At 41.2% G+C, this 17,058-nt stretch overlaps 1 protein-coding gene across 1 annotated transcript in view; it reads left to right on the forward strand.

Annotated features, from left to right (window-relative positions):
* The window catches only part of TM9SF4 (transmembrane 9 superfamily member 4), a 46,933-nt gene extending 34,928 nt beyond the window's left edge, over nt 1–12,005 (forward strand). Inside the window, exons 12-18 of the mRNA XM_088467087.1 lie at nt 4,302–4,377; nt 4,605–4,688; nt 4,763–4,938; nt 5,123–5,186; nt 6,438–6,557; nt 9,505–9,594; nt 9,696–12,005. Coding sequence (XP_088323213.1) covers nt 4,302–4,377; nt 4,605–4,688; nt 4,763–4,938; nt 5,123–5,186; nt 6,438–6,557; nt 9,505–9,594; nt 9,696–9,845 — 760 coding nt within the window. The 3' untranslated portion in view covers nt 9,846–12,005. The remainder of the gene's footprint in view (nt 1–4,301; nt 4,378–4,604; nt 4,689–4,762; nt 4,939–5,122; nt 5,187–6,437; nt 6,558–9,504; nt 9,595–9,695) is intronic.
* Nucleotides 12,006–17,058: the final 5,053 nt, after the last annotated feature.

Below are 17,058 nucleotides of genomic sequence, written 5' to 3' on the forward strand. Positions count from 1 at the left end.
TTGGAGGTGACGAAAGTCCGAAAGGTAGGGCCTGTAATTGAAAATGCGACTCTAGTACCGCAAAATGAAGAAAGGCCTGATGGGGGGGCCAGATGGGGATGTGGAGATAAGCGTCCTTTATGTCTAAGGACACCAGAAACTCGTTACTGTCGAGACTCGCTATAACTGATTGGAGGGATTCCATCTTGAATTTGAAAACTCGAAGATGAGGGTTTAAATCCTTGAGATTGAGTATGGGTCTCATGGAGCCGTCCGGCTTGGGCACCACAAACAGGCTGGAATAAAACCCTTGACCTCTCTGATGGGTCGGAACATTCACTATTACCTGGGACAATAACAGTTTTTGTATTGCCCCTAAAATTTCTCCTCGTTTTTCTGCAACCAGGGGTAAACCGGTTTTGAAAAAACGAGGAGGAGGATGGGCCCTGAAGTCCAATTTCAGGCCGTGAATAATGATGTCCCTGACCCAGGCGTCCTGGCAGGACTGGATCCAAATGTCTTTGAAACGTAAAAGGCGCGCCCCAACCCTGGGATCCCCCAAATGAGAAGGAAGGATGTCATGCGGCAGGCTTGGCAGCTGCCTTGTCCTGCTGAGTATTGGAGGCGGCTGATGCTGGAGCTCTACCTCGGCCTCTGGAACCTCTGGAGAAGGCCGGACCTCCTCTGGAACGCCCTCTAAATCTTCCAGAGGCACGAAAGGATCGAAAGGAGGGACCTGCCAAAGATCTTCTAGTAGGAGGAGGAGGAGGAGCTGCAGATGTTAGGTAAGTGGATTTCCCACCTGTAGCTTGTGAGATCAACTTATCTAATTCCGATCCGAAAAGTACTTCCCCAGTAAAGGAAAGGGCCTCTACCGCTCTCTTGGACTCTGCATCTGCCTGCCATTGACGCAGCCACAGAGCCCTTCTAGCAGATATAGCTAATGCTGAAGATCTGGCGGATAGATTACAAATGTCCTTAGACGCTTCTCCGAGGAAAGCAGCCGACTCTGCGATCTGTTCGGCTAACTGAATTAAGTCTTCAGTTTGCGTACCTGTCTTAATCCCCTCAGCCAGCTGCAGCGCCCAGGCTTCAATGGCCTTATTCACCCAACAACTGACTAGTGCTGGACGCATCAAAACCCCTGCAACTGTATACAAGGATTTCAATGTGTGTTCCATCTTCCTATCCGAGGTTTCCTTTAGGGAAACCGCGCCAGGCACCGGAAGCACCGTTTTCTTGGAAAGACTGGCTACTGAAAGGGTAATAAGACAGATATTTCTTAGAAATTTGAAATTTTTTGTCTGGGTGTTTCCATGCGGAAAAAAGAATCTCATCCAGCTCTTCTGATGCTGGAAAGGTAACACTGTTTAAATCTTTTACCAAAAATAGATGGTTTTTCTGTAACCTCTAAATCCTCTACATGCAACACCTGGCGTACTGCTGAAATTAAAGCATCTACGCCCTGAGATGCAGGTTCGGGGTCTTCAGGAATGTAAGTTTCCTCTTCCTGAACCTCGCCCTCTTCAGTGTCCTGCAACTCCTCATCTGACTCATCCCAGTGTAAGGGATTATGAATCAATCTCTTACTAAGGATTTGAGCAGGAGAAGAAGAAGCAGGTGGGGCCTGGGACATTGCTTTTGTAAGACCCTCCACAGATCTGGCCAGAGAGCGAGCCCAATCTGGTTCAGCTGCTGTTTGTCTCAGCCTCTCCCTGTCCTTCCGAGCTGGTTCCAGCTCTGATGACAGATTTGATATAACTGCAGTCAATTGTTCAGACCACCTAGGCTGGACTTCAAGATTAGTATCCTGAGGTAAAGACACACATTTATCACACAGTAAGGAAGCATTAGATTGTCCCTGTGTGAATTTTTCACCATAAGTCTTGCATGAAAAAGACTTCTGTGCTGCTTTAGACCCCTTGGTAGACATGTCTGTTACAGACACCACACTCTCACACACACACACAGAGAAAAGGACAGTAATGCAATAACAGATTTTTCAATCACACCACACAGAGACCTGAAAGGGGCACAGAGGGAGATAAACTATAATGCTTGCAGCGCTAACCGAATAGTGCTGATAAGAATAACAAATGCAATTGCTGATACAGTATACTAGCCTGACTCCTGCACAGCTCTCACTCCACCCTGTAGTGCGTGTGCCTTGTGCTTAAAATGGCCACCAGCATCCTTCTGGAAGCGCTGAGGCTGCTGGGAGGCAGGAGCAGAAGGGGAAACTTAGACTCCGCCCCCACGCTATGGCGCTCTCAGCGCTAGCGGAGCGCACTGTGAATGCCCGCCTGAATACATGTCCTGGCTCCTCTGCTTACCAGGGAGCCAGGAAACACTAACCTTAGCCCTGCCTGTGCTGCCGGCGGCAGGCATATGCTACTGGGTCCCGCGACGTGCACTGCATGCAGCGCGTCTTTGGGTACCCTAGAGACTGAGGTCTCTGTAGCAGGAGACCTCAGCGCAAAACCCATGCAGCAGCAGTGAGGATCTCCCCGGCAGCTCCCTCGTCGCAGACAGGCAGGTGCAGTAGGCTGCCTGTCTGTCCTCAATGCTTGAGTATATTTCCGGAGCCCTAAGGAGGCTTACGTCCAGCTCCCAGGGCACATTTTTTAGACTGACCTGGGGAGGGGGTATAGAGGGGGAGGAGCTAGTTACCAGTAGTTTTTTATTTAAAGGTGCCAGCTCCCGGTTAACACACTCCTATACCCCATTGTACTGAGGCTCCAGTGTCCCCTGGTGGATGAAGGAGAAACTTGTATTAAAGACAGGTCTGCCTTCTGTTAGCAAATAGAAACAAGAATAAATGACCTTACTAATTGCGCAACAAAATCGGCAGCCTCTAGGTGAATCAAATGAGTCTACACCACACTCATACACATGGAAATATACAGAAAAAAGGTGATTTGCCTAGAGGGCGCTAATTGCTATCAAAAAATGAGGGATAAACACCAGTGTAGAAAATTTCAAACGTGAGTTCCACCACATCTACCAAAAAGATATATATTCACTCTTACTCTTTGAAAGTAAGTATTGTTCATATCCTCCTTAAGGTATTTTCCGTTGATATAATGTTCTTTTCAGAAGTGGGTTACCCAAAAGTAAAAAGACATCAGGTAATGGTGGAAAACCTTTTTACAAGAGTATTTGATTTTACTCATTTAATGCACTCACATTTTCCATGGTAATTGAAGGCATATATCATATAATAGTTGATGCAGCTTTTGGGACCTCCTTTCTGTATTTCTCAGATGTCCAGTTTGACCCCAAAATAATAATGAAACAAATAATAGTGCAGACGTTCTCACACAATAAAGAAACACTTTGTTTTTTTATGTGGAATATGTGAGTGAATATTAAACAAAGTGTTTCTTTAATGTGTGAGAACGTCTGCACTATTATTTGGGGAAATGTGGTTGGAGTGATCCAGACCCCAAACAGTTAAGCTTTTAGCTCCCAGGATGCCTCGAGTCGTCCTCCGCACATACCCTGCCCCTGGCCACAGGCATTCAGTTTTTTGTTTGGTGCAGCAGGATCAGTTGCACCTTTTTTATACAGAGCAAGCAGCACTAGGCGTCCTAATGAACGCCGATGCTGCTGCTCCATCTGCCGGCGCCGCAACACCAGTAACCGGACTGGTGATTTCAGCAGGCACCAGCAGAGTTTGGCTAGCGGCGATGCTGGGACCCAGGACTGCGGCCGGGTACACGGAGATGCAGGTAAGAAACTCGCGGAAAACAGAGTGTGGCAGTCCGTACCTACGGTGGTGGAGACCCGCCGGAGGTTGCTGCAGTGGGGCGACCGCTGTGACCGCTCCCACACTAAGACCACCAGGGCATAATTGTTTGGCGCCGGGGAAGGTCGTAGCCATGGTGCTACAGGATACCAGCGCACCCGGGGGGGTTAATACAGCATAGGGGAGGTAGGCTCTCCCTGGCAGCCCCTCCGCCAGCCCAGACGGCGATCCATCCGAGGTTTTCCCACGTCTGAGCTGCTCCTCCTATCCTCTGTGTATGAGACGCCCAGCGACCACTCGTCAGTGCTCTGCTTAAACTGCTGGTCTCAGGAGGTTTTGGGTCTAGTCTCCCTGTGTATACCTCTCCTCAAAGGCTCCTGAATATTGGTTCAGTCCATGAAACAACCACCTCGTGTGTGTGTGTGTGTGTGTGTGTGTAATATGTGACAGTTTTAGCTTGTTTTATTTACACATTTGTCTACTACAAATGCTCAATAAGACAATGGAGAATACTTTTACCTATAATCTAGAATTAAGGTTGTGTTATGACATCACACTTTTGTGATCTTCTCAGGGTCTTTGGTGGCTTCTTCGCTGGTCGCTTGTATCGCACTCTGAAGGGTCATAGGTGGCGCAAAGGAGCATTCTGTGTGAGTAACTTTGCTGGAAGTTTAAAAAGAAACTTGTTGGCTGTAAAGTGTAATCAACATTCACTATGTTATATAGTGGATTGCTTAGAAAGTCATTTATATTATGTATTGGTATACAAATGGCTCAGATAGGCACCATAGGAGATACCTGTCAGAGATGCTGCCACCATCTTTGATATTTGTCTTTTTTTTTTTTTTCTCTCCAATTAAATTTCCTTTAATTTCAGACGGCAACTCTTTACCCCGGAGTGGTGTTTGGGATCTGCTTTGTGTTGAATTGCTTTATCTGGGGAAAACATTCCTCTGGCGCGGTGAGTTTAAAGATAGGTCTTCCTCAGGATAACGTGACCATTTTCTGAGTGTACTAAGTTCTCTGTCTCCCCAGGTTCCCTTCCCCACTATGCTGGCACTATTGTGCATGTGGTTTGGGATCTCTCTCCCACTCGTTTACCTTGGTTATTACTTTGGCTTCCGCAAGCAGCCTTATGATAACCCTGTCAGAACCAACCAGATTCCACGGCAAATTCCAGAGCAGCGCTGGTATATGAAGAGATTTGTTGGGTAGGTTGCCCTCTTATCAGGACACTCTACATTAGATGACCCTGCGTTTGCCTAGTTATATAACCCTGTCCAGGTTAATCTGTGTTGTACAGTATAATTCTGTCCAGTAAATCCTGCTCTTTAATCTGTACTTTGCTTTACAGAAGTTTTGACCCTGTCATGTTTTGGTCTCTCTTCCTCCTAGGATTCTGATGGCTGGGATATTGCCGTTTGGAGCCATGTTCATTGAACTTTTCTTCATCTTCAGTGTAAGCACATTGGTGGCCTGTTCTGGTCACATTGTTGTAGACACGCTTGCAGCAGATACACTATCCTGTGACTGTGCAATGTAACATTGTGCATTATTTTTTTATCAGACTGGTCACGTACAGTTTTGATCTATGCTTGCATGCAAGTTATCACAGGTCAAAAATATGAGGCATACATCTTCGGAAAATATTTTCCAACATAACATGATGGCAATGTTGGTGACTAAATGCAATATTTTTAAATTCCTTCCTATTCATTTTTCTTATTGTTTCATATCGTATTGGGTGTCTGCACATACTGTACATTCTCTAGCATCGTTTTGGGGTACACTGTATACCATGGGTATGTGTGCGCTGACAGAAGCTTGAGCTCTTTACATTTTCTGGCAAAAAGTTGAAGCTCTTTTATACTACCCCTGGTTGTCTGGGAACTTCCGTTGTGATAAATGCTGGCCACTTTTTTCCTTTTAGTTTAGCTTTTATTTACATTTAGTTTGTTCACTCGGCCCAAATAGCAGGTATTTTCAACTGTGAATGTTACTGTATGTAGTATCAAATTTTAATTACTGTAATTTTTGTACTTAAGTTGTAAACTGTAAGCCAGTAACAGGCATACCGTTTGTCATCATTTACATACATTTTCACTTTCAAATTGTTAAAATGACTTTAATATGGTGTAAATGTGTTTTGCTGATCCTTTATTCATTAGTTGATTTGTACAGCACCAAGCACAGAGGAACTGTTTGTAAATCAAAAAGTGTCAATCTGTATTGTGGAAGAGGCTGAAGGGGATTAGGGAGAAACCGGGAGGGGGATAAATGGGCATTGGGCAGGTCACTCTACATATAAAGGTAGACACATGGCATCCTCACAAATGTATGCGCTTTCATATAATCTGTCTCCATGTAGTGTCAATTTCTAGATGTAGATTCAATTGGCTCGCCCGGGCTAGTAAGTGCGGCTATATGCCGTATTTATGTGTTGCTTCGTACTAAGGGCTGCGTACTAAATTCTGCGATTCCAAGGGGTGAGTTAAGGAGCTGTTGACCGCGTTTCCATGCGGTGGAAACACACCCCTTGCAGCTAATTGAATCAATCCCCTTAAAGTCAATACGACTGTTAAATAAATTATTTTTTTAAGCCACTTTTACAACATTTTTCTTGCCATTTTTATGGAATAACTCCATTGAATAAAAGATAAATAAAATATTGCCACGTGATACTGAACTGTTGTACACAACTCTTTTCCAGGCTATTTGGGAGAACCAGTTCTATTACCTGTTTGGCTTTTTATTCCTGGTATTCATCATCCTTGTGGTATCGTGCTCCCAGATCAGCATTGTTATGGTGTATTTCCAGTTGTGTGCAGAGGTAAGGACAGCAGCAGTGTTGGGTGTGAAGGTTTGGGAACAGGTGCTGGCACCTTTTGATGTAGTACAGGAGTCTATAGGTGTGTGGACTGGTAAATTTGGGGAACGGGCTTTTTTGTTTTTGTAATGGAAGTGGTATATTCCAGAGGGTTTCTTAGAATGGCAGGGGCTTGTTTGTACATTGTCCATAGCACTGGTGGGGGACAGATGGCCATGTGGAAAGAAGTTATGGTTATTATATTAGCGCATATAACCCACTAAACTTAATCCAACAGTAGGATTACCCATATTGTCTACTTGGGAAGTTTCAAGGCAGTGTGAATCATGTATAGTAATCCATGATATTGAGAGAGTTTGTTTGAGAAACACAATTAGGAACAAGATCTTTCTATCATAGTCGGCTCTTTCATAATGGTGCTCATTTTATACCCTCTTGAATGGATCGCAATCCCTGTATTGCCACCTAATCGTTAATCAATAATGTATGTGTGTGTGTGTGTGTGTATATATATATATATATATATATATATATATATATATATATAATTACTTTTTTAGGAACACTGTGAACGCTGGTAAACTTCAAATTTTTTTTTAATTGTCCTTTTTGGATTGTGGATAAATAGTGCTTTTCCACATCTGTTTTATTATGAATCCATTATACTGGTACAAAGTATTCTTTACACAGCATCTTTAATTTAAATTGTACAACAGCAGAAAGTTTTCTCAAAATGTAATTAATTAGATTTTCCAATTAAAGTGATAGCACGTTTACTCAATGTAACATATAACCATTATAGGACCTAGAACAGAGGTAGATTTTCTTTTTGTTTTACTTCTATTTTAGATGTATTTAATCCTTTTTATTTTTTTTAGCCCGGGAACCTTTTTAGTAGGTTTACCACCGTACTGTCAACATGGGTTCAGGTGAATCTAAAAACCGATCCAACAGCCACTAAAAGTCCAGCCTGTGTTGACAGGCAGGCCAGATCTAAGATTTGCCTTTTTACTGTAGTTACCTGGGAAATCTGACCTCAAGCTCAGAGTATTTTTGTGGCAAGTGGGGAAACCCAGTCCTTTTTCGTGTGAGCTGTACTTTCCCAGCTACTTAATTGGAACCAGGGGCTGCATGGGCACTAAAACCAACCAGAGATAGAAGGCCTGTTTGACAGCATTGAAATGCGTTGATGGTGGCTTTAAAGGGTCTAAGGAAGATCACCTAATTTTGCACCCTGAACTTATTTATTTATAAAATAAATGTTAATATTTATATTGTAACTAGTAAATACAGTGCATCCTGAAAGTATTCACAGCGCTTCAGTTTTTCCACATTTTGTTATGTTACAGCCTTATTCCAAAATGGAATAAATTCATTTTTGTCCTCAAAATTCTACACACAATACCCCATAATGACAACATGTAAAAAAAAATTTTGGAGATTTTTGCAAATTTAATAAAAGAAAAAAAAAAAATTAGAAATCAAATGTACATAAGTATTCACAGCCTTTGCTCAATACTTTGTTGATGTACCTTTGGCAGCAATTACAGCCTCAAGTCTTTTTGAATATGATGCCACAAGCTTGGCACAGGACCTATCTTTGGGCAGTTTCGCTCATTCTTCTTTGCAGCACCTCTCAAGCTCCATCAGGCTGGATGGGAAGCGTCGGTGCACAGCCATTTTGAGATATCCAGAGATGTTCAATTGGATTCAAGTCTGGGCTCTGGCTGGGCCACTCAAGGACATTCACAGAGTTGTCCTGAAGCCACTCCTTTGATATCTTGGCTGTGTGCTTAGGGTCGTTGCCCTGCTGAAAGATGAGCGCTCCTGGTCAAGAGCGCTCTGGAGCAGGTTTTCATCCAGGATGTCTCTGTACATTGCTGGATTCATCTTTCCCTCTATCCTGACTAGTCTCCCAGTTCCTGCCGCTGAAAAACATCCCCACAGCATGATGCTGCCACCACCATGCTTCACTGTAGGGATGGTATTGGCCTGGTGATGAGCGATGCCTGGTTTCCTCCAAACATAACTCTTGGCATTCATGCCAAAGAGTTCAATCTTTGTCTCATCAGACAAGAGAATTTGTTTCTCCTGGTCTGAGAGTCCTTCAGGTGCATTTTCGCAAACTCCAGACGGGCTGCCATGAGCTTTTTACGAAGGAGTGGCTTCTGTCTAGCCACTCTACCATACAGGCCTGATTGCTGCAGAGATGGTTGTCCTTCTGGAAGGTTCTCCTCTCTCCACAGAGGAATGCTGTAGATCTGACAGAGTGAGCATCGGGTTCTTGGTCACCTCCCTGACTAGGGCCCTTCTACCCCGATCGCTCAGTTTAGATGGCCGGCCAACTCTAGGAAGAGTCCTGGTGGTTCCGAACTACTTCCATTTACGAATGATGGAGGCCACTGTGCTCATTGGAACCTTCAAAGCAGCAGATATTTTTCTGTACCCTTCCCCAGATATGTGCCTTGAGACAATCCTGTCTCTGCGGTCTACAAGACAATTCCTTGGACTTCATGCTTGGTTTGTGTTCTGACATACACTGTCAACTGTGGGACCTTTATATAGACAGGTGTATGCCTTTCAAAATCATGTCCAAACAACTGAATTTACCACAGGTAGACTACAATTAAGCTGTAGGAACATCTCTTAATGATCAGTGGAAACAGGATGCACCTGAGCTCAATTTTGAGCTTCATGGCAAAGGCCGTGAATACTTATGTACATGTGATTTCTTAGTTTTTTTTATTTAATTAAATTTGCAAAAAATCTCAAAAAAACTTTTTACACGTTGTCATTATGGGGTGTTGTGTGTAGAATTTTGAGGACAAAAAGTAATTTATTCCGTTTTTGAATAAGTCTGTAACATAACAAAATGTGGAATAAGTGAAGCACTGTGAATACTTTCCGGATGCACTGTTTACAGTGCGAAGACTAATGTTGTTGTTCATAGGATTACCGCTGGTGGTGGAGGACGTTTCTGGTGTCCGGAGGATCTGCTTTCTATGTGCTGGTTTATGCCATATTCTACTTTATAAACAAGGTAAACATATGATGGCTGTGTCACATATGATGGCTGTGTCTCTGTACTTTTAAAGTGATGTCCGTGGCAAGATTTTTAATATGAGTCTGTTTGCCTTGCAGCTGGATATTGTAGAGGTTATCCCGTCTCTCTTGTACTTTGGTTACACCACACTCATGGTCCTCTCTTTCTGGCTCCTCACTGGGACAATCGGCTTCTACGCTGCCTACATGTTTATCAGGAAGATCTACGCGGCAGTGAAAATAGACTGATCCTGAGGTTCGCTGCAGTATATCCAGCACAAGGCAGAGCCAAACTCCTCCGCCAAGACTCCACCATCAGGGAACAGTAACCAATAAAACAATCATCCTCATCCAGAATGTAATGTTTGGTACAGTGTCCATGGACGGGGCAAGGAGTTGTATCTAACTGCATTTTAACCTTTGGTATTCCCATTTCTCAGTGCGGGTTTTTACTTTTTAGCCAAAATCATTCCCGTCTTTATCATTGTATCGCTCGTTTCTTTCCTCTTTTTAAATTATTATTGTGTATTCAAAAATCAAAGGGGATGATTTAAGAGGTGTTATATTGGGGGGTGGACAAACTTTAATTATGGTTGGCTGGGAGCCTGTAATGGAGGAGCAACAATACCACAGACTGTCAACAGGCACCAAACCCGCCATTAAGAACCCAACTATTTAACTTGTGCAGTGGAGAGGCCTCTACAAATCTGTATCTGCATGTTTTACCACGCCAGGCAACATGAGGGTGATTATTGGTCTGTCTTTGTTGTATAGTTCAGCACAGCTCTGGAATGCCAACAAGTATTGGCACTAATGGCTCCCTGATGGAGAAAAAGTATTTGCTAAGGACTGTGACTAAAAAAAAAAAAAAAAGTATGTTGTGGGGGAGGTTGGCACCAAAATGTTTTGCTATTGATGACATTTAATGCAGCAGTCAAGTCCATGACTAAAGAAGAAACGGTAATGTAATACTGGTTTGTGCCACAAAATCTTTTAGAAGGGGATTTTCAATCTGTTTTCTTTTTTTCTTACCTTTGACTGGTGGCGGCCAACTCGGATGTATCCAGCACCACTTATCCTAACTTAAGGTGGACCTGTCCTACACAGCCTAGGCTGCAGTTTTATGGGCTGAACTAATAGTCAGCCTGTCAGTTTACCAGGAACTAGTGATATCACTGAAGCATGAGGCACAGACTACTTAAATGATATCACTAGTCAAATTGATGGTTGCCTCACTGGTATGTATGTGACAGGCCCACTTTAAAATAGTTTCCAGTTTTTAAATGACTATTAAAGTACTGGTTTTTTTTTACTGTACTCCCATCTTTGTCCATTTTGTAAATAAATGCCCCTTCAGGTGTTCCATTCTGTGCATTATTTTACACTTCTCAGTGGTGATCTGCTTTTAGACATTGAAAGGGAGCACTAGAATGTATTTGCATTTGTTTAGTGTAATTTAAGAAGTTGCATTTTTTAAGACGGCAGCAGTGTATTAGGTGAGGAGTGCACCTGATTGGCAGACTATACATGAAGCATTCCACAGCCAATCAGACCATGTCACACCAGGCTCATGAAGCCAAGATATTCCTTTTTACATTGCACAGAGGAATTGACCATTCTTATGAAAGCTGCCCAATATACACAAAGTAATTTGAGTCCGTATATCACTAGACACACGTAGCAAGAAAATAAAAATTACCTGACGACGAGTTGAATATTTGGTGACCGGCTAAATCACTTTTAACAATATCATGCACAATGCTGTGTGTGTGTGAAATGAGCACTTCAGCGGCCGCGCAAACAAGCAGACACTGCAAAAATAGGGGAAAAAATTATTGAGTTTGCCATGATTTTGTTAGCACATGCTCTAACCATAGATAATAATTTTATATGAAGGTTGTATACACTGAGAATAGTTTCTGATGGTAAAAGCAGGCATGCACCACCTATAATTCAGCAAACTGATACTCCTATCTCACACGTGAACGCGCATCAACTCAGGTTTTTGCTATGTGTAAATGCAAACAACCTGGGTCGAAGTCCCGGGTCCACGACCCTGCTCTGTACCAGCGTCGGGGACTGAGACCCAGGAAATTCACGTGCATTTCCAGGGTTGTCTGTCTGAATGTCCTGCTGCAGAACGTAGTTATGACTTATTGCGTGAAAAGAAATGAGCAAAAATGCAGAATCGCATCAGTTTTTCTGTACTGCAGCAGATGTCAGTGCTGAGCAGAGCCAAGTCTAGCTGCTGCAGAGCCGTTGCAGCCGTGCACAGGAAAGGGTTGGTAGATTCAATAGCAGGTGTGGACTTTGTCTTTAGACTCCAATCTGCAAACTGAAAGAATTTTATATATCTTTGTCAAAAGTAAAGTGATACAATAAAGTCTGTAATGACGTATCATATCGTTACTGCTTGTAGTGTAATTTAATTATTGACACATCTGAGATTGTGGGGTATACTTAAGTGCAGGTTTTTAGAACTGGATGTTGCCCATAGCAACCAATCAGATTCTACTTAACATTTATCTATAGAAGATAATGGCTAGAATCTGATTGCTATCGGCAACATCTCCACTTCTAAAAACTCGCACTTTAGTAAATCTACCCGTGAGAGTGGGGCAGACTTTCTCTGAAATATATTATCGTCCAAGACCATAGTTGCTGTGTGTAAATGAGACAATGACCAACATGTCATCTAGTAAATGTTTATTTAGCAAACTTCACTCTTGAAACAAAAAAAAAAAAATAGAACTTTGTTTACGTTCCCTTTTCTGTATTACAAAACACTGTATGAATTCTACTAATAAACCAAACTATTTATATCAAAGTGCTACAACTGTCAGTGATTGGTCCACAGTGGGAGGACAATGCTACTGGCACAAATATAATATATATTTTATATTCTAATAAACTATAGCTATAGGTTTTTGGCTTTATATGAAAGAGCATTTTCTTATGTCCACAAATATATAATGTAAAATGCTTTCTTGACTTAAGGTAAACACTTTTCCCTTGCAATCAGAAACTGCAACTGTACATATCTGTAGTTTTTCTTAAAGCATACAAGAATTTAATATATCTATTTTACAAAATGCTCTTTACAGTTAAACCAATTTTTTAGTGTACAGTTATCCATGTAAGCACAATTGTATTGCAGACTTACATAATATGCCCAGAGAGCCAGCTAAATGTATGTTTATACGTTACTCTTAACAGATCTATAATTGACTACTGTGTGACAAAGGGGTCTATGTACAAAGCCTTGAAGAAAGAGCAAGTGGATGTAGATAAAGTACCAATCGGCTCCTGTCATTTCAAACACAGCCTGGGACAGCAGCTGCTTATTGTTTGGTATTTTCTCTCTCCAAAACTTAGTACATAGACCAAATGTTTTGAAAGGACTGAGTAATCTAAAAATGCAAATTATATAAAAAACTAAATTAGTAAGCTTCACAAATAAATAATAATGGTTTACTGAATAAAGATGTGAAATATGACGAGGCTTTTACTATACGCAACAGGCTGTAAGCAAGCAGGCCTAGCTCACCAGCAAAACTTCTGGCATGAGACTTGGAGCTTTCACAAAGAAATGTATGTTAATGTAACAAGCTATATGTTAATACTTTTTACTAATGGTGTAGCCTTCAATATGGGTGGCCAGACTGTACACAAGTACAATTCAGTGGAATCACCTGTGTGTTATATACATTGGGGGAGTCAAGTGAGAAAACTCTTGCGCAAGGAAAGGTGCGGGAATCCATAGCAGATGGCGATTGTCAGTTTTTGCGTGCAGCATAGAAAATCAAACTAGTTTTAGTGGCGATGACTTACAGCACCGGGTTTCATAATGTCCCACACTGATTTTATAGATGCTACTTTCTCACTGGATGGAAATCTGTTGTCACCTACCTATTTGGTGTAGCACAATATTCCCCAGTTGTCACATAATCATTTAACTTTATCTCAGTTATGCTGGGCATACACTATATACGATTTTCTGCCAGATATCTGGCTGGTTGGAATGAAAATCTGGTAATGTATGGGAGCAAGTGACCATAAACCATATGATCTTAAACACTGGAAAATGTACAAAAAGGATTGTTCAAATTGGTTAAATTCGTTTGATTTGTCTGAGAACGACCATGGTAGATTGCCGTTTGCTCCCATACATCTACCAGATTTTCATTCCAACCAGCCAGATTGGACAGATAATTGTACAGTGTATGCCCAGCATTAGACTACCAGTTATACATCAGAGAAACATTTGGAGCCTCGCTCTAGCAGGTTTTTCTGATGCCTCAAGTGTGGAAAACTGTTCTTTCTGATCATTTATTTATAAGGCGCCACAAAGGTTCAGTGCATATACCAAAATGACTGTACATGCCAGATCAAATACATGTATGTACTGTATATAATGGTGTCGAAAAGGCAGTTTTACCCATATAATCCTATTGGATATGTGCTTTTATTTTTGAACTGCACTAGAAAACAGTTAGCATTTGACTGGTTACTATGGGTGTTGCCACAGCTTTTACTTAGGGACTTCTTCCTACATTACTGTCAGATTTGTTATCGCTCTATGCACTTGTTTAGAATGCCTGCTATGTTAATACAGATTTGGCCTCTTTTTTTGTAAAAAATATATACTATTTTAATTTATTACTGAGATTAAGGGTAAGGTGTGGCCATTTTGAAGGTTAGATAACTGTTCATAACAGTGATAACCTTAAACACTTCAGGGACTAGCTAACTTAACAAATGTTCCCATTCATGCTTTAGCGATTTCTGTGGGAATAAATGGAGGCTGTGTGATTTAGTCATGTCGCTGGTTCCTAGTAAACTGACAGGTTTTACTCTCATGTATACTTGTTTGCCCATAAGATGGCTGCCTCCACTGTGTAAAGAGGAAGGCACACTAACTGCATTCTCAAATAATGAGCTCTTTACATTCCATGACAGAAACCCTGATATAATCTGGAAGACACGTACCATACCTAATATTCTTTTCATGGATCCAGTTCTATACAATGTAACTTAAGCACTTTACAGACAACAGGGCTAAAGGATGATTTAAATGCCACATTTACATTTCTGCCATCCACATCTGCTATTTGTGGAATTAAATATTCAAACATCTTAAATGATCAACCAAATTGTATATTTTTGAATGACTTTTTTTCCACTTAAGAACTGAAATAGTTAATGAACTCCATTTATGCAAATATGCAATAAGTCAAATCAATTAGAACTGTTGATGTGGACAATTTGTAGTGATGTCAGCACACAATGTGTTGCTGTAGACACACAGGGACAGTATGATATTTCTTCTACAGGTCATAGGACAGTTTGTACAATCCTTAAGGTGCCTACACCCTTGACTATGTGCTCATGATGCGATATCGTGAGTGATTTCCTTGAACTCTCCCCGGTTCTCCAGGACACGATATGGTGCTACAAAGTGTCCAATCTGACTAAAGATCAATCTGCACAAAATCGTGTATGAGATTGGCAAATCTGAAGATGCGATGTACGACCCACGGATACGAGCATTGTGAGTGCACATATTTTACACGATTTGTCGTTCCGATGCGTCGAAATCGGGCGAATTGTGTAAAATATTGTCTAGTGTGTACGCACCTTTAGAAACCTTCCAAATTTGAATTATTTTGTTTGTACAATTTAGAAAGTAAAAGTATTGGTTATCCCAGGTTATAACTTTGTTGCAGTTATCCCAAACGGTCCCTGTGAACGACCACCTGCAATGCTGAGGAGATGCTCTCTCCACAGTGCTTCTATAACAATGTTAATCTAATGCTTACCACCCCTATGCCAAAAAACATGGCACTACTGCTTGACATCTGGTCCCTGCTTACAACTGACAAAGGGTGAATACATAAAATTTCAGACAATGCTAAATGCCCATTTCTAACATGGAAAAAAAAACCACAGAACTATAGTGAGTAATTTAAATAATTGCAAGATAAATTATTGAATTGTAATATTTGAAGGGTTGTTAAACCATAGATTGGTGCTATTTGTTCAGTGTTGTAAATAGTCCTTACTAGATGTAAAAATGCACCTGCCAAAGTAACTAGACCATTAAAAATGACCTGTCACCTTCATGTTGGAGGTGACTGTTATGGCTAAATCCTGATTCATGAGCCTATCCATTCAATGGCAACTATTGACTCATGAAGTACCTCAGTGATTTCACCAGTTCCGTGATAGGCTGAATTCTCATGAATATTGGGTAACTTACAAATTGGCCACCTCTGGCGTGTGTAGGTAAAAGGAGCACTTTGTACTTTTTAACTACAGGACAGTAGTGAGCTGGGGCTGCCATTGAGACTGTTTGAACAAGAGACATTCCCATTGAACAACTCTGCAGAACAAAAGTAACATGGCTCACTATGCTGGAACCTTTAGTTCTACAACACATGCCCAAGTCTGCTGTATAACATGGCTCTCCCTTTGACATGTTACAAGATTACATACAATTTAGTTGAGCCAGGACATGTACCAATATAAACTATTTTTTTTTATCCACACAGTTGGAAGCTGTATTTTTTTCTTACAGGACTCAAAGTCTGTCCACTCTGGCTGGTTGGAATGAAATGACAGTCAATCATGGTTTTAGACACTGAAAAAAAAAAAAAAAAAAAGGACAAAAAAATTGGTTAAATTTGTGTGTTTTAACCAATTTGTCTGAACAACCATTTTTTTTGTCTGTTTTCCAGTGTTTTTGAGCAAATGGACGATTGTCATTTGCTCCCATACATTACCAGATTTTCATTCCAACCAGCCAGATTGGACAGATAGCTGACAGAAAATTGTATAGTGGATGGCCATTGTATTTTAATCTATGTTTATGCATTGTTTCTATTTACTTGGGATTGACTACCCCATTCAGCTCTATTGAATTAGGGTTTGTGTTTTAACTCAAGTGCCTGGGCTCATTTTCTTACATTTCTTTTATGAGAAACCATTGTTGCATTTTGTAGAAATATTCTCATTCTCTCGAAAGTTACATCTTTTTAAGCATCCTAAAGTTTCTCCTAAATCTAAATACTTCACCTTTACATGGAATCCTTAAGGCGAGATAAGAGACAGATAATGGCAAACAACTAAGGATAGTGGCAGATGGACAACTCCTTTTTCAGTTTTTGTACATGCCAAAAACGGTAAATTTTGCTGCTTTTTAGTAATTAACTTACAGTACATGTTAAGTTTGTTGTCCCCCAACTGCCTTGTCATCTGGCCAGTATTGGGGGTTGAAATCAGGGGAAGTGTGTGTGTATATATATATATACATATACACACACACACACACATATATACAGGTTGAGTCTCCCATATCCAAAATGCTTGGGAGCAGGGGTATTTTGGAATATGTGCATATAATAATGAAATATCTTGGGAATAGGACGCCAATATACACACAGAATGCATGTTTATGTTATAT

Source organism: Taudactylus pleione, unplaced genomic scaffold (assembly GCF_031769625.1).
Source record: "Taudactylus pleione unplaced genomic scaffold, aTauple2 ptg000069l, whole genome shotgun sequence".
NCBI lineage: Eukaryota > Metazoa > Chordata > Amphibia > Anura > Myobatrachidae > Taudactylus > Taudactylus pleione.